This window comes from Nipponia nippon, unplaced genomic scaffold (genome assembly GCF_047370975.1).
Source record: "Nipponia nippon isolate SJK-2023a ecotype South Korea unplaced genomic scaffold, ASM4737097v1 scaffold_4, whole genome shotgun sequence".
NCBI lineage: Eukaryota > Metazoa > Chordata > Aves > Pelecaniformes > Threskiornithidae > Nipponia > Nipponia nippon.
The window spans coordinates 25592212-25616781 of NW_028262358.1; the positions used below are offsets into that span (position 1 = coordinate 25592212).

At 46.3% G+C, this 24570-nt stretch overlaps 1 protein-coding gene across 4 annotated transcripts; it reads right to left on the bottom strand.

The window, feature by feature from the left end:
- Positions 1-779: 779 nt before the first annotated feature.
- Positions 780-24570, bottom strand: TRAF5 (TNF receptor associated factor 5). 4 transcript variants are annotated; one of them, XM_087773991.1, is made up of 12 exons: positions 24465-24570; positions 11983-12131; positions 11249-11473; positions 10038-10095; positions 8614-8715; positions 7875-8039; positions 7491-7568; positions 7047-7121; positions 6685-6777; positions 5571-5711; positions 4897-5065; positions 780-4395 (listed from the first exon to the last, which is right to left on the bottom strand). In XM_087773991.1, the coding sequence occupies exons 3-12, from the start codon at positions 11461-11463 to the stop codon at positions 3818-3820; spliced, it is 1674 nt and encodes a 557-aa protein (XP_087630117.1). In that variant the 5' UTR covers positions 11464-11473; positions 11983-12131; positions 24465-24570; the 3' UTR covers positions 780-3817. The 4 variants fall into 4 exon arrangements, with proteins under 4 accessions (XP_087630117.1, XP_087630119.1, XP_087630116.1 ...); XM_087773993.1 differs by having other exon boundaries at positions 5583-5711; positions 11249-11618; XM_087773990.1 differs by lacking the exon at positions 24465-24570 and adding an exon at positions 13770-13938 and having other exon boundaries at positions 11249-11618.

A 24570-nucleotide genomic window follows, 5' to 3' on the forward strand; every position in this document is an offset into this window, starting at 1 on the left:
CCGCGTCCGCCTGCGGCTCCTGCAGCGCGGACCCCCCAGCCCAAGCTTCCCCCCGTCCTCTTGCCGTGCACAGTATGCCGGCACAGGCCTGCGCGTCTCCGTCTCCACGCACGCAGACCTGAGTCAAGCGGAGTTGCCTGTGAACGGACGAAGGGAGCCGGAGTCCTGCCCTGGGACCTCGTTTCCCGCTCCCTCTCGCGGTGCCAAGGCTGTCCCTCACCTCCACCCTACGGGCTGTAGTTACGGAGCTGGGACACCCCGTGGCACCGAGGGGGTGTCCGAGCTCTCACAGAGGGATGGGAGGCAGATGCTAACGTTTTTCACAAGCTGAGTTCCGACACTTTGGGCGCAACCCCACCAAGTTTTCCATTCCCATTTTTAAAATACCACGTTCTCAAGCATGAAGTACTCACGGGATACTGAAACAATTCCTCTTTTACCGGCCTGAACTGAAACAAATCCAACCTCAGCTGAACCCAAACCTGCTCCAAACAGAAATAACGTCCTGGTTGGATTCCGATGGATCCTCGGACCTCATGGATCTTCATCTGATCTAGCTTCGCTTAGAATTGACTGAACTTCCACGTGCAGCTGCTTTACGATATTCAAGTATAAACCAAAATATCTGTGAAGCGCATGGATTCTTAATCTAAAGCAGTGTCGGGGTTCTTCTGGATTGTCAGCAAAGTTTTGAGTGCAAATATCCAGTATCCCACATCCTTCTAAAACGTCTGCTTAAATCCAGCCAAAAGGAATATATGCCACGCTCACTCCAGAAGGATGGTAAAATTATTTATTCTTACATTAGTTTATGTATACAGTGATGACATTCGGCTAGAAAAACGCCTGTATTGTAGTAAGAGATATTCAAACAACTACAAACTGTCAATAAATACATTAAAAACATACTGTATGCTGATGTAGAAATACCCGATGCTCTTTTGGTTACTTACCCAGTACAATATTATTGAAAAGTTTTTTGGTGTTTTTCATGCAACATCAAAATTCTTCCCGACAATTCATGCTATACAACATTTGTTTCTTTATTAGGAATGGGATGAAATTTAAAATCCGGTTTGTTTACAAGTAGTAAAAATCGCTGAAAATTTTAACATAAAACTCCCAATTGTTGTAATAAAAAGAACCAATTTAAAGAAGGTTGTCTTTAAAAAAATTAATTTTCTCAACTAATTCTTTAAAAAACAGGCAGTATTTCAAAAGGGATGTTTCCATCACCCAGGATGAATCATCTGTGCTTCAAAATTTTAAAAGGAATATTCGTGGCAAAAACCTAAACCCAACTGGTAGGTAGAGGAGAGATTACAGTACGGACTGGCTAAAACCGAACATGCTTTCAGAATCTGTCCAGGAACACACCAAACACTTGTCCACGTCACTATGCCATCACCTACTCTAACAATTAGAAATGGAGTTTTAATAATACTTAGCTCTTTTCATGCTCAAAATTCTTCATAAACATTTAAATAGTCCTAACGCTTCTGCAAGTATTATTATCATCCCTATTTTACGCTTGGGGTGGTAGAGGCGGAGAGGGCTGGGAATTTGCCAGGACACAGACCGCATCCTTTCCCTCTTGCCTCCCTTGATTGTCCAAGTTCTTTATCGCTTTCTCTATTTTACGCTTAACGTACTGGAAAGTCCCAGGAAACACGGGTGGTACGTTTCCGTCAGTTATTAGTGGTTATTATACAAGTTGTGCCACTTTGAAAGTTACATGACAAATATTAAAGTAATCATCGACACGAAGTCCACGTCCGAGGCTCAGGACTGATGTCCTAGAATGCCACACCATTTTCAAACCAAGCTTGCTCTTTCTGTAATGAAGTGTTAAGGACATGAGGCCTAATTCTCTCTGTTGCACAGCCAAAATTACTCTTAAAGTCAGTCATGGCCGTACAAAAGAATAACATCCGTCCCTCGCCATCTGTCTCTGGGAACACGGAAAGCCCCTAGGGTGGCCCAGTACATCCTGACATCGTACAACAAAAAGGACATCTAGACATAAAGCAACGATTTGAGATGTGCTAACTCACCATGAGGTACAGATAACTAAGGGCTCTTCCCTCCCACCCCCGAACTTGAAAATATTTGTGTCTGAATTATGTCCTAGAAACCGTGTGGGAAAGCAAATGCCTAGCAATGAGACTGCAGATATAAAATATGGTATTTTGCCTTCGTCTTGGTATCAATCCCCAAATCGTCTTACTTCAGTTGATATCAGCATCCCGCAGAGAAAGGGCATTTTTGATTTTGCCACATTTGCCCTCTTGAATTTACTACCTTATACCTTGCAGTCTGTGCACCGTTTTGATTTTTATCCTGCCTAGTTTACTCTTACTCTAACCCCAGCTTGGTTTCTTGCTGTCTCTTGACAAGCTCCGGGTTTGCTCTGCCAGCGGACTGCAGGAGCAATGGACAACGTTGCGATGTTCCACTACCTGATCTGTGAGACGAGAGACACAAAATCCTGTCACTTGTAATAACAAAATGACCGAGTGTGCAAAATGACATCCCTCTTACAGGCACCCAAAAGGCTTTAAAAAGGCACGTGTGTTCTTTGTCACTTGTTCCTCAGTGCCTGATCTTGGTGGTTTTAGTGCGTCTCCAGTAAACCCCATACAATGCACACATTCCCTTGGAGGGAACTTGGAATAAAAATTAAGATCTTCAGATGTACTTCATAGTTCGCGGTTGTTACGCAGCAGCTGTCTCGCCTTTTAACAAACCCTAGAGCTGCACTACCTGTGAGAACTGGGCTCTTACAGCAGCCTCACTCCCTAGTCCATCTTCCTCCTTCTTTCCCAAACATCCCCATTTCTAGCAGAGGGGAACAGTGCATTTTATGTGGGTTTTTTCTCAAGCAGATATCCAAAGCTCTTCCTGCCTTCTGTAGAGCTGGTAGGCCAGAAAACATCTCTTTTGTGCAGATGTGGGAGCAAAAGTACAGGAGTTTTGCCCCTCGTCTTCCAGCAGCGCAGCCAGGAGCTGGCAGGCTGGCCGAGGACCCCGCTTCGGGCCATGTCCTGAGAGGTGAGAAGCGCCTGCGGCTTCTTTTGATTTCAGATGGGGACTGAGGATGTTTACCACCAATGGAAATCAGTCCCAAGGCACTAGGCAGGAACGGAAAGGACATAACAAAGCTATTGTGGCCTGGGGGTACTCCATACAGCTGAAACATCAGGCTAGAAAAGTAAGAGGCATTGGCATCGTCCTCTGGGCTTTCTGGAAAAAAAAATTAAAACAACAGCAACAACAAAAAGATACAAGATCCCAGGCCAATGTTTTCCCTGCCTGGCTGAGGCCGTTTTCCCTGCTTCAAAAATCCGGGAAGTGGAGGGATCGTAATACATTGATTCAAATGTGCTGATGTTGAAACGTTTCCATTTCAGACAGGCTAAATGCACTCACGTGCTTGGGCATGGCATCAGTTCTGTGGGAGGGACGGGAGCCCACAGGCCTGCTTGGGCTCCACGGGCCTTACTGGAGGAGTTTCACCTCCAAGCGCCAGTCTGGTGATGGGAGCCAAGCATTCCCCCCAGCCTGGACCGAGCCAGGTCTGGATCGAATGCATGTTCACATCAAACCGGACTTCTAGCTGCCTTAAAAACGCAGTCTTGAAAAAAAGGTTAAAAAGGGAAAGGCTGATGCTTTGGCAATTCATTATCTGTTAGGCAGTCCAAAAGCCTCAAAACATTATCAGTAGCTTGACTAGTGGCAATACACTATTGCATGGCTGGTAGTCACCAAGAAAGCATTTCTTAATGGTTAAAGCAGTCACATTGATCAGGTACGCTTTTCACAGTTCCTCCAGATCGGTTAAATCCACAACCACTTTCAAAAACAGAGTGTCATCTCTGATGTAGGTGTTCTTTGTGTTCTCCAGGACCGTGTGCGGCACAAAGCGCGGACATCCGGAGGCAATATTCATTTCCCCGTCCGGCCTTTTGAAACTGCTGCTATTGGGGTCAGCTCTAAAGATTTCCATGATGTGATTTTTTTTCCCGCTTTGGTCCAAAAGCATAAGCGTAACTTTTTGCTTGAAAGGCCACAGCAGCAGCGAGTCAAACTCCCCTCTCATCACTACGAAGTAGAGAGAGACGTGTGTCCCCTTTCCTGAGCCGTCCCCGTTCAGGTAGGCTCTCGCGCATAACCTGTACCCGCAGCGGCTGGTGTAAAAGGGCTGGCTGAATATGGAGAGGACACGGCCTTCCACTGCTTCTTTTTTCTTCATCTTGTAGTCTGTGATTTTCCAGATTAATTTCCCGTTGTAGCACGTGCCTTCCAGAAGCTTAAACCGTTCTTCGTTTTTATTGAGCTGTGCTTTGTGAATATTGATCTGGAGATCGTGTTTGCTGGACTGACCTTCCAAAACAACTGGAGGAAAAAAACCAGACACACGCTTGGTAAAATAAAACTGTCAGAGCACTGGATACAAAAAGCAACCAGACTCGAGCTGGCAAAACTGAACTACTCAAGCCTGAGTACAGGCTGTTAACTAGTGCTACTACACCTATTAACTTTTTAAAATTGTAATTGCAGCTGGTAGTTGAGTAAGGAAAACCTGTAACTACAAGCCAGGTTTAATGCCCGACTATGGACAGTACCGCTGCCTCCATCGCAGCGCACCAGCCTGACGAAGCCCAGCTCTCTGGCCCTGCAGTGCCACAGGAATTCGGGAGACATTGTGGAGTAGGGGAAGGCGGGAGGACGCAGCGTGTACCACCACGGCACGGCCTGAGAAAGCGAGAAGAAGAAAGCCCCTTCTGGCTAATAGCTGCAATTGACTGACTGTAGCACCAGAGCCTCTACTTAGCCACCAGTAAGTCAGCAGAAACCCCACACCCGCACAGAAAAGAAACAAAAGTCCTAACATACCCAAGCGCTGATCGTATGTCTCCATCAGGGCAATCTTCTGTTTTACATTTTCAATTGTGTCAAACAGGGGTCGCAAGTCTAATTTGCTTTGTTGCTGGTTTGCCATCTGTATTAGCTGTTTCACTTGCGATTCCAGGCGCGCAGACTTATCCAGGTGACTGGCCAGAGCCTTCCCAGTTCATACCATTGGAAGAGGGTGGAAGCGGAGACAAGACCGGCCATTTCATTTGAAATAAGATAAAGAAGCCTTTAGCATGTCAGCAATATCAGCTATAGGGTGCATTCAAAAGGACTCCGCTGGCTTAGGAACCCAGCCAAATGCTCCTTCACAATTAATCCAGTCTTTAGTGACTGAGAAGCCAGCCCTTACTCAGATCCATTTGCACTGCATCACTTCGTTCAACCGATTATTCAAATTTACACCTACATATTTGCCATGGGGATCCGGCCATGAGGATTTATCCAATCCAATTTATCCAGACCAGATATCCAAACTTCTTTATTGGTTAAAATGAAAAGACAGTACTGTATTGTAAAAAAACAAGAAGGGCTCGTGAAGTGTCTGGGAGACAGTATTTGTTATTGCCCTGCTACTAATAACAACTATTGCTGGATAAACACATTTAAGGATACAAAAAAGCAATTGGCCAAAAAAGCCAAAATTAACATCTCACCTGTGTGCTTACCATCAAGTTGCTATTTTTACCAAACAGTTGTGTAAACTGTCTGAATTCTTTCTCACACTTTTTAATGGCCTCTGCTAGCTGCTGGATTTTAATCTCTTTACATTCCAGGCTCTTATACAGGTCAGATATCTACAGATGGAAAAAACAAGAGTAAAAATGCTAAGGCACACCAAAATATACAACAATCAAATTAAAACATATGTAACTATATAGGAGAAAGTGGAAAAGTTTACAGCGCAAAGCCTCTAACTTAGCTAGATATAGCACTACTTAATTCACAATTCGTGGATAAGCGCTGGCAAGTACTGAACATAAGGTAGTCATATTCTTTAACAGATCTGTGTGGCAACAGGTGCAAAGAGACTCGTATCTCTCATCCCCATCATGATGATCCATTCGGCTCTATAGGGGGATAATACATACTTACACGCACACATGCGCATGTGTGTTTCTGTGCGTATGTATATATATATATTTTTTTTTTTCTCTACTGGGGTCTAACCAGTAAAAGAGATGAGTCAGTGAGGGATACTAACTCCAAAACCAAGTTGTAGCACTTTGGGGCACTTATTTTTAGCATCAACAAGGAGAAGATTAAGTCCACCATCAGTTTGGATGCATTCACCTCAGCAGGATTGGGCACGCACCCAGGGTCACCTGCTGGGAGCTGCAGAAATGATCGCGAGTGGAAAAGTGCTTGCAACTGGCTCTGCACTCCTCCGCGCTGCCTCTGCAGAGGGGGTAACTTGGGCATCTAAAGGCTCCTTTTCGGAGCAATCTGAACGGCCACTGAAACTTTAAAATGCTTTATCTCCAAACCTCATATCGACTGTAAGCAGAGACTGAAAGCAAATGAGGTGAGCGATGGCAACGAGCCTCCCACCGTGCTTGGTGTAGAATATACGTGCCTGAGCACAGACAGGTTTCCATCTAATTGACTGACTTCACTAGAAGAGCTTATTCTGACTTCTGAGGTGTGCAGAGACGATAAAAACAGTCTTTTAAAATGTAGCTGAGCTAAACCAGGCAACAAATGCAGAATCTCGCACGATCCTCCAACCAGCCAAGAACCGCTGAAGAGTGCTTGTTAAAGACGACTTACCTGTTCTTCCAACCGGGAGTTCTTGTCTAAAATCTGCAGCATGTGTTCCCTCAGGGCGCCGTTTTCATGTTCAGCAAGTTTCCCTCTTTTAACCTTAGCGGGGGAAGTGAAAGAATAAAATAACAAGATAAGCAGATTTTTGAAGCTGTTGTTAGTAAAAAATTTATTGATGCAAGCATTTAAAATGTCTCCTCTGTGCTTTGAAACTGAGGCAATGGCAGTCCTGATTCCCTGGTACAGCACCTTAGCCGATACTAGAAATGGTTGTGAAAGAACAAAAATTGCTTATTTTGATTAATGACTCTGATTGGTTTGGGAGACAAATTCCAGTCCCAGTACAAAGAAGATCCATAAAACAGTACCTTTACAAGACAGCCGTACTGCTTATACGGGCAGTCCACTTCTGCCTCAGGACACACAGCGTGGTGCTTTTCAATCTGCATGTATTGACAAAGAAACTTGCAATGAAATAAATATTAAGTAACTTGCCGCACTGATAAAATCTGAATGCCTGTATAAAGGGTGAATAAAGGCCAACGTCAGGACACCACTGATCACGTAAAGAGGAAAATGAGTATTCAGAGTCAATAAGCAAGCCAGATATTTTCCTGATACTGCAAAATGTCGATGCTTTGCAGTGACCGAACGCCTCGCTTGTACGATGGTCCTTTTAGGACCAAACAAAGAAAATACTTTGAGCAGTGAAGTTTTATTGGCACAGGCTGATGTGGTCTGCAAGCTAACTTTCAGTTTTCATAAACGTGTGTGACCTGATGAATCACAATATATGAAAAAAACAATAGTACCTCCTTTTTCAGAATTATCTGTGAACAGTTTTGGAGACAAGGCACAGGATAATCAGGACAGTCATTTTTCTCATGATTCTGGGGAAAAAGAAACAAAACAAGGCAATCGTTTGCATTTTTGTAAAGTAGTATACATAGAGGAAGCTGTGCAAAAAGTAATCCCAAACATACACGCGCAAACCCCGTATCACGTTGCTGTTCCTAAGAGAGCAACAGTAACTGACATTATTTAGAGCACATTCATTATACCTTCTCCTTCACCTACTCGGCCAAATTTTGTTTCAAGAGTTGTTAAGCCCCATTGCAATGCTGGGAACTTTTCACTCAGCAACATTAAGAGGAAACATGTGCTATGGATTCCCAGGGAATGCTTTATAATCTTACCTTCATGTTAATTAACACCACATATTTATTACAGTACTGACACATTTCTTCTCGAAATTTACAATGCTGGCTCAAATGCTCTTTCAAGTCTTTCCGAAGAATTTGATCACAACATCCATCGTTAGTGCATTGCACGCTTTCAAACAAACACTGCTGAAGATGCTCCTGCAACAGGCAACAGCAAATTAAACCCCAAAGTATTTCATCGTATCTCCAATTGCCAAACAGACCCACAGAAACATTTGGCAGTTCGGTAACAAACAAAACTCCAAATACTTTTTCCTCCATAAACTTCCTCCTTTTCCAACCTCAAAACTAAAGCGAACGTGAAAATTTGGAGAGTCCTTTGCATGACTTCCACTTTTCACTCAATTGCTATACCGAAAAAAGGCCCAAATGGCCTGTACGTCTTGGCAAGTTTTCTTGAATCAACCATCACGTGGCGCCTAAGCATACAGAAGGTATGTGTAGGCACTGGGGATATGCTAAAGCTACATAAAGCAAATGTTTCTTATTAAACAAATAACCTAAGGCAAAGCTGGAACAAGGCAACAGCCATAATATTTTGAGCTTAACATTTGTTACTTACAGTGTATAGCTAAGTCATAATCTTTGTACTTAAACCACATTGCTACAATAACTCTGAAGTCTGAAGACAATCTCGGGAATTTAGCTTACCATAAATACACAGAGTTCACATGAAAATCAAAGGCTTCAAAATTTGATCAAGCAAACTAACCTGGTATCGTCCCAGAATGATTTTTGAATTGCAGTCAGGAACGTTTTTGCAGAACACGTGCAAGTTGAGAACTTCTCTTTTGCAGCAGTTGTCTTTGAATACCTGCAAAGGAAGCAAACCAGCCTTCATATGCAGTCACACAGGATACTGTAAAGAATACAAAAAAGCAAAACATCACAACAAATCTTTTAAGCACACGAGTGTAGACTCCATAATTGCGAGTATGGGCTTTGATAATTCATATTGAAAATGTATACTAAAAATACAAATTAAAACATACATGAATTTTCTAATAAGCATAGGGTTTTTTCCCCATGTAGTTATTCCACAGATGCTAATCCATCCCACAGCCAGCAGGACTAGTAGCTCAGGAGCTATAAAACCGCCTGTATCTAGAAGAAAGATACCGCTCTGTATCTACAGAGCCTGCCTGTATCTAGAAGAAAGCAGCTGGAGCTAACAGGCCCCAAAGGCCAAACCAGCTCTGCGCACGCTCCTCCGATGTTCAAGCAGTGCAGCGCGCCTTTGGGATGGAGACGATGCTGAGATATCCCTTCTATAGACTCTGAGAAGCAGCACCATTCCCAGTTGCATACGCAGAAGCAAATTAAGCCCCCAGAGCAAACTTTCAGTCTTGTTTAGTGGTCTTCCTGTAAGAAGCATTATAAAGCTGCACTGTGAACTGTTGCACTACTGCCATCAAAATTTACACAAAGTAGAAGACAGTGAATGAAAAACAAAAATCACGTGGACAGTCTGATTACAATTTCCTATCGGGAGTAGGAGAGACGAAGGAGATATTTGATTTCACTGGAAAATTAATTCTGGCAGGACCAAGTATGTAGCATACTTTCACGCCCTGGCATATAAATAAGGACAAATGAATCCATTACCAAAAAAAAAAAAACCAAACCAAGTATTTTGCAAAATAAGAAGCGTGAACTTATCTTTTCCTCTCAAACGTTACCCAAAAGTAAATTAAGCCTGCAGGGTTAATGAGATATAATGGAAATAGTTAAGGCAGCAAATTATAACCAAGTGAAAACAAAGACAATCAAATAAACAAGATGACCCAGCAAGATGGGGCATTAAAAAGGCAAGTCAATAAACTCTCTACTAAAAAAAGACATCTGATGACTAGGGAAGATTTAAAACTTTGTGAAACTCTTTGACACTTTACTGGAAATACAGAAGACTAAAACGAAATAACTTCAGAACATGAGGTATAAAATAAAGCTTTAGCTATACACTCAGACCTCCTTTCTGGGAGAGCATCACTGAATACACTGCTTCCCTTAGCATCATTTCAGAGACAAAAACTGCTCTGCCCCTGAGGCCTAACAGACTAAGAGCCACCTTGTTCTCAGCTGTCTTGCCTTTTCCATGCAGATGTTGACTGCTGAAGTAAAACTACAGCCACTTACCTCATGCATTTTTATTGTTTCCTTGTCGACAGGACAGGTGGGTACTGCATTCAACTCCCTAGATCAAAAGAAGAGTCATGTTAACCCAGAGAAAAATTGATTTATTTTACGAAATTGGGCTATGCTAGAATCCGACTCTAGCAGAAATCAGTACTAGATACCATAAAAACCAAAAAAGTGCTTCAAAAACACTTTTGTCTGGCAACTACACAGCCAAATTCTGCCCACAGCTCTAAGAGGGCATTAAGCTGCAACAGCGAATATGCAACAGAAAGCAGAGTTGGTCCTACAAGTGTTAATAAGATGGTTTTTAATTAAGAGGACTTTGTTACTCTCTAGCCATCTGCTGCTTGCAAATGTCATATCTGAAAAAATCCCACCGCATGCATTAAACCCAGCCTTTGCCTAGTGCGAGCAGCGCGCTCCTTCCTACATCAGTAAAAGATCTAATGGCTCCTGTCTTCAAAGCCTTCCAGATTCCTACAATAAGGGACAGAAAAGCACTTATTGAGGCAGTGCAAAAGGGAGGCAACCCAGCCAGAGAAAGCAGCAAACATGAAGCATCTAAAATTCATAGAAGGTAACGGCGACATCCATCCACATGAACAGGCTCCTCTGCAGCCTTCCTGGGCCAAATCCTGCCCTCGGGTACACCAAACAGTGCGTAGTGTACTCCTAGACAGCACTGGGGGGTAAACTCATTGGTACCTGCAGATAAATCCCAAGCAGATGGATGCTGGCAGCCTTGTGATCTGACTGTAGTATCGGGTAATAGTCACATCAGTTTTGTAACTCCACTAAAATCAAAGAAATTATACAGAAACAAACGCAAACAGCTTAATCTGACCACCAGTGCCAATACCGTGAGACATTAATGCAACAGATTCATCTGAACAACGCAATGCTAGACGGACAGACCAAAACAGCATCTCACACAGTAGTGCTTAAGCTTACATCAACAATTTCTCTATGCTGACTTCCCTGCAGTTACCAAAGTATTCCTCGCCAGCACTGGGTAAGGTCATTAACGACACCTTTAAAACACTGAGCACGCAGTCACTGAGTTCAACAGAGTCTTTCCATTGACTCCTTCAGCGTTTTATCAGATCAGTACTATTATTATGGCACTCACTGCTGATTTATAGAAGGCGTTGACTTCTTTTTAGGAAGGGGAGTACGGGGAGCTTGCGGATGCAGGAGTTTGCACTGACCTCAAAGCCAGAATGCACTGCTGGCAAAATCGGTGCCCGCATCCTGTCTGGTGGGGATTGCGAAGGACGAGGTGGCAGTAGGCGCACTTGTATCGGTCTTCTAAGGTTTCAACAAACTTGTAGTCGGTGTCAGGCTCGAAGTCCAGAGAGACGGCGCTGGCAGAGTTCTGGCGCGTGAAGATGCCCGAGAGAGCAGCGGGTTCGTCACAGGCCATGGGAGCTGCACTGGGAACCAGACACAGGGTGAATCCCTTCAAATATTCACCGGCAGCCACGCCGCCTCGCTACTGCTTGCAGCAGGCTGCTGCTCGCGGGAGGGTTGTCATCGGCAGCAGGGTGCGACAGATTTCGGAGGGAAATGCGGTGCCAACTATGGAAGAAAAACAAAACGCTCAGAGAACCACAAAATGATGGTTACATGACAAGCATCAAAGCACACTTCTTTGGAAACGAGTTTCACAATCTGAAAATTTTTCTGCAGAATAGAGATTTTTATGTTTTTTAAAATTTTCTTGCAGCAGCTCTTAGTCTCAAAAAAAAATTACAAGAGTCACAGACATGGCTGGGGAAAGCAGAGGCCAAGTCTTGTCCCTAATGTCTGCCAGGAAAGTCTACACTTAACGTAGAGCCCACCCACATGACTTCACAAGTTCATTGCGCTGGTTCAAGCAGAAAACAGCTTTGTGGTTCACAGCAAGGAGCGTACAAAAAAAAAGGCAGCAAGGGGATTTTACCTTCAGTTTAGGTGTTACAGGAGTCAAAGCCTCTTAACTTGACATCTTTCTTTTTCCCATTGATCACTCATTTATAGCAGTAAACTCGAATCCTGTTTTTTCAAAGTTTTACTTAATTATGTGCAAGTTCTTGGCTGTATTAATCCTGCCTGAAAGAGGCGGTGGAAAAAAAAGAAAGAAAAGCAAGATTGCAATCAGAAGCGTGACATAAGTTTTTCTCTCAACCTATCAAAGCTCATAGGCAGCACAGGAATGCAATGTTAATTTTCTAATAGGAAAAAACAGCAACATTTGTTTCAAGCCCTAAGCCACAAACCTTGAGATTTGCCACTGGTCCCTAAGCTTGCAGTAGGTTTTCTTGCAAGTAGCTCAAGACCTGCCACTCTGATTTTCATTTCTTGCAGCTTTGCATTCAAAAGACATTTTTTTCCTTACAGGATGTGTACAAAAGCACAACGCACCTGAGCTCTCAGATCGTTTCACGGGGGACGCGCTCGATTTTATAGCTGTGCCATGGGACGCTATTTCTTCTCTGTGTGCATCACCCGCCCTGTCAGTCACTCGAGTCACTCTTACTGGCATCAGCACCTCTCTGAGAGCTCTGACTCAGCTCCTGTAAGGTCACTGAGGGTATTTGCCCGTTTCGCAGGGAAGCAGGGCCAACACATCACCATTAATAACCTTACAGTTGGCATGAAACAGTATGCCAAGTACTGATATACTGCCCTTCCTCCCTGCTGCAATGGATTCCTGGCCCACGAAAGCAGCGATTAGTGCTGTGCCACGCGCAGCTCAAGCACTGCCACAGACCACCTTAGGCTCCAGAAAGCAACATCCATTTTCCTTTCTACTTTAATATCCCATACTGGGCGAGAAAATCCTGCGGACAAATAAAGTACCTGGTCCAAAACCAAGCCAAAGCACTTAACCAACAAAAATGTATTTCACAGCAAACGTTTACGTTCTCCTGTAACTCGGCACCCTTGTTCATGATTGTACAGTATTTACCTGCCCAGCTTGTGAGAGCCTCCCTGCCCTCCACCAGGCTGAATGTTAGACTTACTCCAGCACAACTGGTCATCTAACATGGGTAACCCACAGCAATACGAGCCCTAATCATATTCCAGGCATAAAGACTTATTATTCCAACTGGAGTTTGCAAATTACCCTGTTTGGTCCCTCTAAATGAACAGCCTTCTGCGTCAAACCAGGGGTGATTGTCCATGTCGCTCCTTTCATTTTTGAACAGCTGACCTTTTCTCCTCTGAAAACTGGGTTCCCGGGTTCTCTGACGCTTAATAGGGAGCAATTCTATTTTCCCCACGTCAACCAGAGATGCGAAAATGCAGCCCGAGGGATGACCAGCCTCGTGCCTGGGCTGCCTCGGTAGCAGCCGCCAGCAGCAGAGCGCTGCAGATGGAGAGCTGTCACCGTTAACTTCCACAGCACAGACTACCTACAGGACGAATTTCCTACAAACTTGTTGGTTGGTGAGAACCCCAAAACGTGTTTCCTTCCTCTCTCTTATTAGTGCTCTCTTCCATTTACGTGGCATCCCATTCCTTGAGTCCTGTTACACTGCAGGACTTGTATCATCTGATGGTATGGTTTAGCAAGTTAATGCTGCGCTGTGTAAAAACACATTAAAAAAAAAAAAATCCATGTTTTACCCATTTTGCCTTTAAGGGTCTACCTTAACTCCAGAAGTACTTCCAGCTGGGGTGAGCAATGTCACAGGTGTTTTAGGCAACAAAGTTATGAGATGCATTAAGAAAAAACACACTTACCAGCTCAAAATCCCATCCAGAAACTCCTTCAGAGCTCTCGCTGCTCATTAAGTCAACCACATTCATTCCCATCTCTTTCTGCAAGGAGGACTCTGCTGTGGTACGACGCCTTCCAACTCTCTTGCCGAAACGAGAGCCTTTATCTCCTTAAACACCTTCATGACGCACCCAACCCAGATCCCATTCCTAAAAATGGAGACTCTCGGCATCTCCATGAAAGTCCCTCCTCCACCCCAGCCTCGCTCAGGAGCGTGCTGCACAGCTGAGGGCACCTCAGGGCACAGGAAAGCGCGCTTCAGGCAAAAGGCGAGCCTGCCTGCTTGGGGGGCAGAACAGAAACCTCTGGCTGCCCAGAAGACTGGGGACGTTTGCCACCGCTGCCAGCCTTGCAGGAGGTTTGCTGCGGGGTTTGCAGCTGTTTCGCTGGAGGAAACGGGCTGCCCAGGGGGGAGGGCCCGTGGATGGCGATGCTTCACCCAAGCTGGAGAGGTGCCCGTGTGAATCAGCTGGGGAGACCGGCTCAGAGGAGCCAAGAAATGGCAGCCCTGTGCCAGACCTACCACCGGCCAGCGCTCGGCGGGACGCGATCCAAACCGTCGCAGGCAGCATGTAATTCCCGCCCCAGCGCCCACCGGTGACTCAGGGCGGATTGCAGAAGCTCTTCTTCCACTTCTGGCTTCCAGCACCCTCACCCGTGCTCTCTGAACTGAAACCAAAGGGAAACCATCAAGGGAAATAGTGCTTTTTTGTGACAGCAAGAGCACGCCGATGGTTAACTGAATCAATTTCCTGCTTACGCTAATGCCTGGCCTGCGTAGGAGACAAGGTATGCTTTCACTTCTGTCTGTTCACAGCTAAGAGCAATGGGAAGGCCTCCTTTACGTGCGTAGACTGCAATTTTTCAGCACGCGTGTGAACTACAACACTGTTTTAAAATATTAGGGAGCTGCAGACTCAGGCTGCATAACGATGCTCTTATGGCAGATGCACAAAACACACAGCAAAGGGATTTTCATTGCAACTCCACTGCAACAGCACAAAAAACCCCCCAAACAATCTATGAACACTGAAAATGTACATGTCAAAAAATGGATTTCCGTATACAGAAATAAACAGAATGAATTCTGACCACACATAGAAAAGCGGTTTGAATCACTAGAAGCTAAGCCCAAGCCCTATAAACAGCTACCAAAGAGTGGGAGCTCAACGGCAGTGCAGTACAAAGAGCTCCCAGCTGCGCCTCCCTACCATTTCAGCATCCCAGCCCTGCCTGCACCAGCAGCAGCACAAGCAAAACGCTTCTGGAACAATTCTTTATATAACTGTGTTACATGCAGATGCTTTAACCTCACTGGAAATAATCCACAGGGGAGAATTTTCATAACAAAAATAATCTTTCTTAAATGTGGGCTATCCTGTTTTAACTACCACCACACCAAACTGAGCCCAAACATTTTCCATTAAAACGCTCCACACTTAGTATATCTTACTGTTCAGAAACTGAGTAAGAGACGAGCAGAACACGATAATAAGGAGAAAAATCAGCATGGGCATGACTTACTATAATACAGAAATTACATTAACATTTTTAAAGCCATGTTAAAACAGTTCCCCTCTAGCAGTGCTGCTGCCTTGTCTACGCCACCAGCACTCAGAATTGAGAGAAGCGGCGTGCAACACCGATAACACATTGAACTACTGTGGACTGGCTAACTTTTTTTAACCATGAAAACACACTTACTGCACAGAGAGAAAACCATCACTGTAATGTGGTTGTTCTTTTTTACGATAATATGTTTTTCCTGTTTTCTCTCACGCAAAGCCAAGCCCCCTCCCAAAGGTCAGCAGATTACCCCATGAGCGCACCACTACAGTAGGCTGCAGCACCAAAACCTTCAGGACGGCAGACCTGAGGCACAGGCACTGAATGCCACCACATCTTTGAGACTGAGAGGGGCAAATATGTGAGTTGCTATCACAGATTTGGTCATCATGCATGGACAAGAAGACAGGATCCTTGGTCCTGCTACCCAGCAAACAGGGGCTGAGAGCATGGCTTCTGTCAGATTCACTGCGTGAGGGGAGAGCAACGCTCAGCTACCCTCCAGGATTGGGGTATTGCTCAGTAAAAAGCACTGGGATCGCTTCCTTACTTATCGTGCTTCCATGAAATACATGGACACAGAAAGAAAACTTATACACCTATATTCCTATACACCTAGCTCTAGTTCAGCTCTATTGCTTTGCCCTAAGGTACTTGGTAGGGACAAGTCTTAGAAGATGCCCTGTCCCTCCCTCTGAAAATGATCTACCTTTTATGGTACATCAGAACTGGAAGCCTGTCTTAGTCACGGTGGGGAAAGTTTTGTCAAATTTCTAAGTCTAAGATCAATTCACTTCATTGGGAGCTGACAGGCAGAAATATGATGGAGGAGGACATACCTTGCATTAAAATGACCCTCTGCAAGCTGCCTTATAAACTGGGCCTATTAGCTGCCTCCAGTATTTTTGAATTAAAATAACAAAGTTATATGATTTACTATGAATATAAGGTCCTCCACAAAAACACTGCATTTTGGGGACAAGATATATATGCTCCAACTCTTAACATATGGAGTGGAACACGTAGCAGAGTCTGCTAAAGAATGACTAAAAATATCTATACACTTTGAAATACATATTTAAGATGTAGCAGATTATATGGAGTCATGTGAAGAAGGCAGATGATGACATCTGACATCACTGAGGAATCATCCTTGTCCCTTCCAACCCAAGAGGGGTTACAGCATTTTGACTGCTGACAACGAAACGCACTTGCAGAGTCCCCACGGGGGAGAAGGACCCCGGCTGCATCATTTGTGCCCCCCAGCCCAGAGGCTGTGGAGGGAAAGGATCCGCTATTGCACCAACACAGACCCGCCACTGATACTCAGGTCTTGCTCCTACTTAACCTGGCAGCAATTCAGCCTCAGGAGCTGTTCTGCTGTCGTCCTAATCACTGAAAAACCGCGCTGCAGTGACCGGCTGGTACCCAGGAGAGAGTATTTCTATCAGCAAAAATCTCCTGTTGGATACGTGCCTGAGGCCCCACAGGGGATGTTGTTTCAGAGGGCAGCAGAACGAATTTGTTTTCTTTTCTATATAGACAATATTATCCAATTCAAATTCCAGTATTACCTTATGCTGAAAGCACAGTAAAACCTTACTAAGCAAGTATCAATTTGCTAATCTCCATAGGCAAATTTTCACTAAGCAGACTAAGACGGCAGGGTTTCCTTTGCATAGAGTTACAGTCAAGCATTACAATAAATCCCCATAAGACTAGATTTCATCATTTTTTTAAGGCATAGATAGCAACAAAGCATTTAAAAAAAATTTTTAAACCCCCCCACTCTTACAACGAAGTGTGGCTGGTGCTGAAGTAGCTTTGACTCTATGGACAACTTGCTTATTTGCTACATCTGCTATTTTCCTTGGATCTCTTAATCATTAATTAATTACTTCTGTATTATCAAGAAATCTCTCTACATCTACTCAACGCAATATCACTACAGTAATACGGAAAATTTTTGTCTTAAAATAATCTCATTTATAGCTGGAAGATAATTTTGTTCCCACCACTTCCGTACCAATACCTGGACGTGTTACCGCCTTCCCGAGCACCAACAGAAATTTCAGTAAGAAAGTACCACCACTCACCCCTACGACAACCCGGCACCCTGGCACCGCTTTGCCGATTCAAGGGGTGAACTGGGTTCCGGAGACGCTTCACGGTCCACAGCCTTCCCCCAACACAGCCCCGCGCTGCTCACACCCCCGCGTGCCACAGCTCACGCCTGAAGAGCCCCTCAGAGATGAGAAATATTTCTAGCAATATTAGGCTCCTGCTGGCATTAACAAGGCACGTTTTGGTAAAGCCGTACCTGAGAACTGTAGCTGGTCCTCCACGGGGAGAAAATGAGAGGGAGAGCGAGAGAGAGAGAGTGCGCCAGCGTAAGCTTTGTGGTTAAAACAACAGTACGAGCATTTTAAAACAGCAAGGGAGTGGAAATCCCCCAGCGTAGCTTTGAAAAGATCACATCTAAAATGTTTTAAAAGTGTTAGGACAAAAGTATTTTCCCTTACTGCGCTGATGCAGGGACTGCAGATTTTACCAGCTGGAGCAACACAAGGTTACCAAGAACTTTTCTCACAGTTTTTGTCCAAGATACAGAGGAGTTTTCGCCTTTCACAAAAGTGGTGAGTGATGTGACCAAAGAAAAAATACACGGGCAGCAGGAAACACATAAGGACGTAAGGAAAGCCCAGGTCCAACCCTGCAAATCCCTCCACAGTAGCCCTGGCGAGCTCGGGGGACCCGCTCGTTGCGGGAAGCAAAGGGACGGCTCACGGAGGAAACGGCACCGGCTGGGTCACAGAGCGGCTGCATCAACTCACCCTGCAGGCTGCACAGGCATGTCGCGTTTAAAGCAGAGCACTCCAACCGAGAGAAAATCCGTTCTAAGAAAATAAATGTTTGTACTTGGGTTTGTAATAATTTAAGTGGCTACAAACCCTAATGATTTCGTAGCCTGAACTTAATTGCGCACCCAGGATTCCTGGCAGCCTTCATCTCCACTGACTCTGTGTGTGCCAGCCTCCTCCCCCAGACCAAAACACGCTGCCCTTACGGCAGTGCCACGCACTCCGTCTCTAACCACACTCTTTCCTTATTCTCCTCTGCCCCCTCCCCTGGCTTTCTAATCTCTTTTTAATTTTTTTCCCTAAAGTACGGTATCTTATTTTCTATGAAAGCAATAACTTTTAGGTCTCCTGTTATTTAAAATACTAGTTCTCCAAAGAAAGCTTCTATTCTATCTTGTAGTAAATGCAACACATATCCTCTTTAGCCTTTTCCCTTTAACTGAGCTTGCTCCCAGAGCATTTCTAACCTATTTCAATGTCCTTCTCCCCTCCCAGGAGGCATCTCAACCTACTGCATGCTTTTCTGAACCTTCCCTGAAGCTCTGGACAAGTCATCGCTGAAGTCAGTGGCAAAGGGAAAGGCATCGATTCAAAGGCATGCTGCTTCTTTATGGGATCAATTAAATTGATCCAAGTTGTATTTCTAGATGCAGCCCAAGCTCACATCTACAGTCAAGCTTTTTAAACCGGAAGATATTCTTTCGTCCTTGCCATGAACTCATATCCTCAGGGTGCATCCTGGTCAAGCTGTTGACTATACACAACCTCTGCACAGGCTGACATCAGAACAGCAAAACAGCTCGTACGTGGGCCTTCCTTGAACCTGGCAGCTCTGGAGGAAGGACGGATCCGGCTGGTTTCGTTGGGAGGAGGCAGCGCTGCAGAAAGCGTAGTGCTCTGCGAGCACAGCTCCAGGAAGCGCCATCTGCTTCTGGGAAGCTTTGGGGAAAACCCCAAATGGAGAAGTTGAGTAGGAGCAGGATCTTAATTTTAAACAATTTCACTCTGCAGATGAGTAGAGAGAAGTAGGCCGGTGTTATTGTTTGTGGGCAGCCCTCGATCTCCTACAGCGCCAACTGCAGTGCTGAAACCCTGACCAAGTTTCAAGCAGGCTCAAGGGGATGAAGGTGAGTGAAAAGACAGACAGCAACAGCATTTAGGAAACAGAACGAAGGAAGAGAGAGACACAAGAACAACATAAAGAAACAAAAGTTACTGAAAAGAGCTAACAATAAGGGATGGAGAGCAAGAAAACTAACAGGTTTTAATTTTTTTTCTTTCAGTGTATTGGAGCCAAAGTGAAGTCCTCACTTTTCCTAACAAATAACAGGCCATTACACGTTTTGCAGAACTAAGTCTTTGGGGCTTTTAAGTTTATGTCTCCTTCCCTGCCCCAAGGGGACGCACTATCCAGGACTTCAGTTGCTTTGACCATTCAGTCGGTTTGGCCATGAATACCTCCTCAAGGCATAAGAGAGTCTTGGTTTAATTTTCCACGCCCCTGACCCTTTGACTTAGTCTTCATGAAGAACTTAATCAGCATGTATACAGAAACCTATCAATCAACTCAATAGTTATTAATCTGAATTACTAGGATGAACTCAAATTTTGCTAAGGCTGGCCACCCCCTTCTTCCGCCGTGTTCCCTTGCTCCGGCGTAAACAATTCCCCCTGCTGCGGCCTCAGGAATTCAGGAGTTCAGTGGATTTTGCTCTAACGCACACATGTATTTGACGACATACGGACACGCATTCTTCTAGTCACAGTGCTCACTTAAAAGGTAACTGCTAATGTCAAAACCCAAATGCTGTCGGGGACCCCATGCACTTGCTGTTGGGAAAGCAGTGACAGCAAAGACTGTCACCATTTTCTTTTCCTAAAAAAACAGGGGAAAGGATGTGTTCTTAACAAGTCCTTCCCATGAGATCAAACAGGACGGGCTGGAGATGTACAGAGGTACGAACTGGGAGCGGTGCTTTCACGCGGCCCCTTCTCTAAACGCGATCTGCAGTTGAAAGCTGTGCTGCTGCCCGTCCGCGCACGCTGCCGCAGCCAGGCAAAAGCGCGGCTGCACAGCAAACCCCGCCACCGCCACGGGCCTGGATGAGCGCCGGGAGGAAGGTGTAGGGACCTGCCGTGAGGGGTGAACGGCAGAACCGCCCCTTTTGGCATGAGGCGAGATGCCATGTAAGAAGGATGCTCAACACGCCGTGGGCGGCATCCAACTCTGCTCTCACTGTTGGCACCAGTTTTAGCTTTATTGCTCCCAGCAGCGAACAACATTGCTGTTTTTAGTGACCTCAAGGTGCATCTCAGGCATCACCAAGGTCCACGTTCATAATTTCTCAGTAAAAAACTGCCATGACACAAGGTTTAGTGTCAATGACATTGAGACAGACAAATGGACAAGTTTTTTTTCTTTATAGATAGTACCCAGTTGCCTTCTGTAATATCTTTCATTGAATATGTGGTCTGGCAATTGTTTGTACCTGCTCTCTCTAAGGCAATATTAAGAAATGAAACCCTTGATTTTTGTTTCTTTCATAGTAAGGACCACTCTCCAGTTTGAAGCACATGGATATAGCAGACGAGACTGAAAACCATATGACTTAGCACAGGCCTGATCATTGCGTGTCTCACAGCAACTACTTTGGGAAAAACTGCTTTGCAGATTGTTCCTCTCCTTGAGGTTTGGTTAGTCACTGGGTGGCTTTGCGTAATAATAATAATAATAAAAAATAACTTTTACATTTCAATATTATCTCCTGCAAAATAAGCACACAGCAACATACCCTTAGAGAACCCCTGTATGCAAATGTCAGTATATTACACACAAAAACTTGCTTTATCACTCCCCCCTCAGAGACAAACATGCTTAACTGAAGAGCACTCTGGGCAGTCCCATATCAAAACCACTGTGGTTTATGGTGCAGACAGTTTCTCACACACTTGTTTATTTGTTGCAAGACCGAGCTGCGGAGACTATGGAAATTTTTGCAACATTTTTATTAACGATAGGCATGACTCAAGTTTCCTCACCTTCCTCAGCCCAGCCACACACCAGGGTAAAGAGGTTAGCTTCTTTCCTGGGCTGAGGGAAGAGGGTGGAACAACTGCACATTGCAGCCCAAACTGGTACAGATAAGGGACTGACAACTAACAGTGTGAATATTAACTCCTCACAGTGATTTACCAAGAAACTTGGACAGAAAAGGGCCGGAAAGCAAAAGGAGATGTTCTGAAACCGTCACCGCCGCGCAGGGCCCAGACCCCGGGCGCTGGCCGTGAGTATGCCAGCCAGATGGCTGGGGTCCCGCAGCAGCACCTGCGGGTTGGCACGCCGCGCCGGGCAGGCCGCTAGCTGCTGCCGAGAACAGCACGGCTGTGAGATGAAAGACCTACATGACTGCAGCCACCGCCAACTGTCTCAAGATCAGGAGCCCAAGAAATGTTACAACTCCTACACACCCCCTGGAGGGCCAGCGAGAGGAACGCTCTCTCATAGTCGCTATTTATTGATGACAAATAACATCTATTTACGTAAAATCAAAGGGTCAGACAAAGAATTGAAGAAGATAAAGGGCTATTGGTTAGCTTAAAGACAGGACGCAAATAAAGCCCAGAAGATCAAGCACGCTCCAAGTCTGCAGCTGCCCACTGAAGGGATTTGGCGAAGTGACCCAAACAATATGCGGCACAGAACGAAGAGCTCCTGACCTGGCCCGTAGCTTTGACGGCTGCATAAAAACTTATGCTCCTGTCTTAGGGAGACTGATTAGGGAGCCTGTGGGGTGAAATAAAGCGCTGTCTGGTTTCTGCTCTTTGCACTCATTTGCAATTCCTTTTGTCAAAGTCTCCAACAGTAGCTTTCTAGTTTTAAAATCTTGTCCCCTCCTGGATGTCCTTCCTCATCCTCTAAACTCCGCAGTTACTCCTGTGCCCTCCGCAGTTTCTGTGAGTGCCACGAGCTTTCCTTTCTTCCTTCCTGATGTTACTCTAAATCTTACCATTCAGCAGCTTACACCTCTTCAGCCAAAGTCTCCTACCAGCTGCTGACAGATGTGCCCTACTGCCGCAAACCCTTTTCCTGCAGAAGCTGAACTCTCGGCCTCTCCTCCGGTACCTGGGCTGTGGATGACCACCAGCTCAGAGGCAGCCTGCTGCCCCCATCCTTCCCCAACAGGCCCTCGGTATCTAAACGTGACACAGCCAGCCTGTATTCCACTTAGGTCCATAACCTTCATCTCCCTCTCTTGGGCTTAAAGCATTAGATCTTCACAATGTCTCATCAACTCCTTCTGCTTTGTATCTCCATATGATAGGGTGTTTCTTGTCTACTTATACAAATAAAACTCTTGTCCATCATCACCATCCTCCTCCAGTTCTCCAAACACTCAGCTCTCTTGAAATGCAACCTTTTCCTCATTTATCCACCCAAGATGCTGATGCAGGGATCATTTTTCGAAGCCACAGCTATAACCACTTCACCTCTCTGTCCGTCCCTCCACTTCCCCACTGCACCAAAACCTCTTGACTTTCAAAGCCTGTTGTTGTCTCCCTCCACTTGCCCTTGCATCACCTCTGACGGTTTAAAAGGGCTGTTTTCATCTCATGATGATACCAGGCTCCACTGCCTACTTGTTATGTATTTGAGCAAGTACGTACTGCGAGGGCAGATTTTCTGGAAGGATTTTAGCAGGCTATTCTACTTCAAATCTCTTCTGTAAGATCTCCTTTGCCAAGCAGCTGGGAACAACTGGCTTCTGATAAGCTGCGACCATCGACTAGCACGCTGGTCTGGAGGGTCCTGCTGTCTCCTATTGCTCTTGCACGCAGGCATATCCCTCCCTCCTGACTGAGCTATAAACCCCCTTCGGCCAAGGGCTGCAGTTTTGCCTTCTGCTCGTGCAGCTCCTGGCACACCGGCGTCCTCACCCAGGGCAAACACTTCTCCATGTGACAGAAATATAAAAGATAATCAAGGCTCATTAGCAAAGGAAGTTACTCTGGGTGGTTTTAGGCCAAGCGTAACATGCGACCACCATCACTCACACCAAGATGAAAAGCAGCAATGCAAGGCAGTCCTCAGGCGAAACAAGATGAAGCTCAGTACCAGCCAGGCCGCCACTCCTGCATGAGACCATCCCAGAGCACCTCAATTTTACCTTCGCCGTTAAACCTGCGTGCTCTGTGTAGAATCAGCTGGGGTAGTTTAAAAATACGACCATGTTACTGCTGCCAGTCTGGAGACATGCCTAACCTGAATACACCCAGCTATTTTTAGCACATCGTTGCACTCCTTCAGCCACGCCGTGTTTACAAAACGGAAGCGATGAGGAAAGTTGTTCTTGGCTGGCACCGGGAAGGCGCAGCCAAGCTGACAACAGGCAAAGCAATTCAACAGGAGCTCTCCATTTTTCCTTCTAAATCTTAAGAGTGTTGAAAGTATTTGGTCAAAGCCCACGGCCTCAGCGTGCTCCCGGAGCACTGCGAACCAGGGAAAGTCAGAGGACTGGCTGGGTCTCGCCGCACGCAGAGAGGGGAAATCCCCTCCCCTCAGCAGAATTCAATTGACACCAGCGGGGATGCTCGCTCCCTGCCATTTAAAAAGACCAGAGCCGCTGCAAAGGCATTCACCCCAGCAGTCCCCGCTTCTTGGTTTCCTTCTCGGCCGCCAAAATTTCGGCCCGGCCAGCCGCCGCGGCACGCACCGGGCCTGCCTCTCCCTGCAGCATCGCCGGGGGAGGGCGGCGTCGGTGCCCCCGCTGGCGAACGGGGAGCGGCGCTCGGCCGCCCGCCCGCCCGCACCACGGCGGCCGGGCAGGGGCTGGGCTCGGCTCCCTGGGCCCGAGGAAGCCTCCAGCGCCATGCGAGGGGGGCTCTTCCACACCAAGGCAGAACTCCCGGGCGCACCAAGTTCAGGTTTTCTACGCGGGCCTCCTTTGCAAGCGAAAAAAAAGCGCCGCAAAAAGAAAATCGCGGCGCAGACTCCCCCTCTGAACCGAGGGGGCAGGAAGAAGCCCTCCGCAGAGGCTGTCACCCACCGCCTGGGGCCTCCAGCCCGCCGCCAACGCGACCCGGGGCCCAGCCCGGCCCCGCTCCCCCACACCCCCTCGGCCTCGGCGGCGGTACCTGCGGCCGCGGCCCCGGCGTGACCCCGCCGCCGCGGCACCTCCCGGCCCGGCCCGGCCCGGCCCGGCCCGCGGCCCGCCCCCCCCCCCCCCGCCGCACCTGCGCCGGCGCTGTCTGCCCTCCGTGCGGGGCCGTGGCGGGGCCGCGGTGGCCGCCGGCGGCGGCGGGGCGCGGTGCGGGCGGTCCGGGGCCGCCTCTGGCTGCG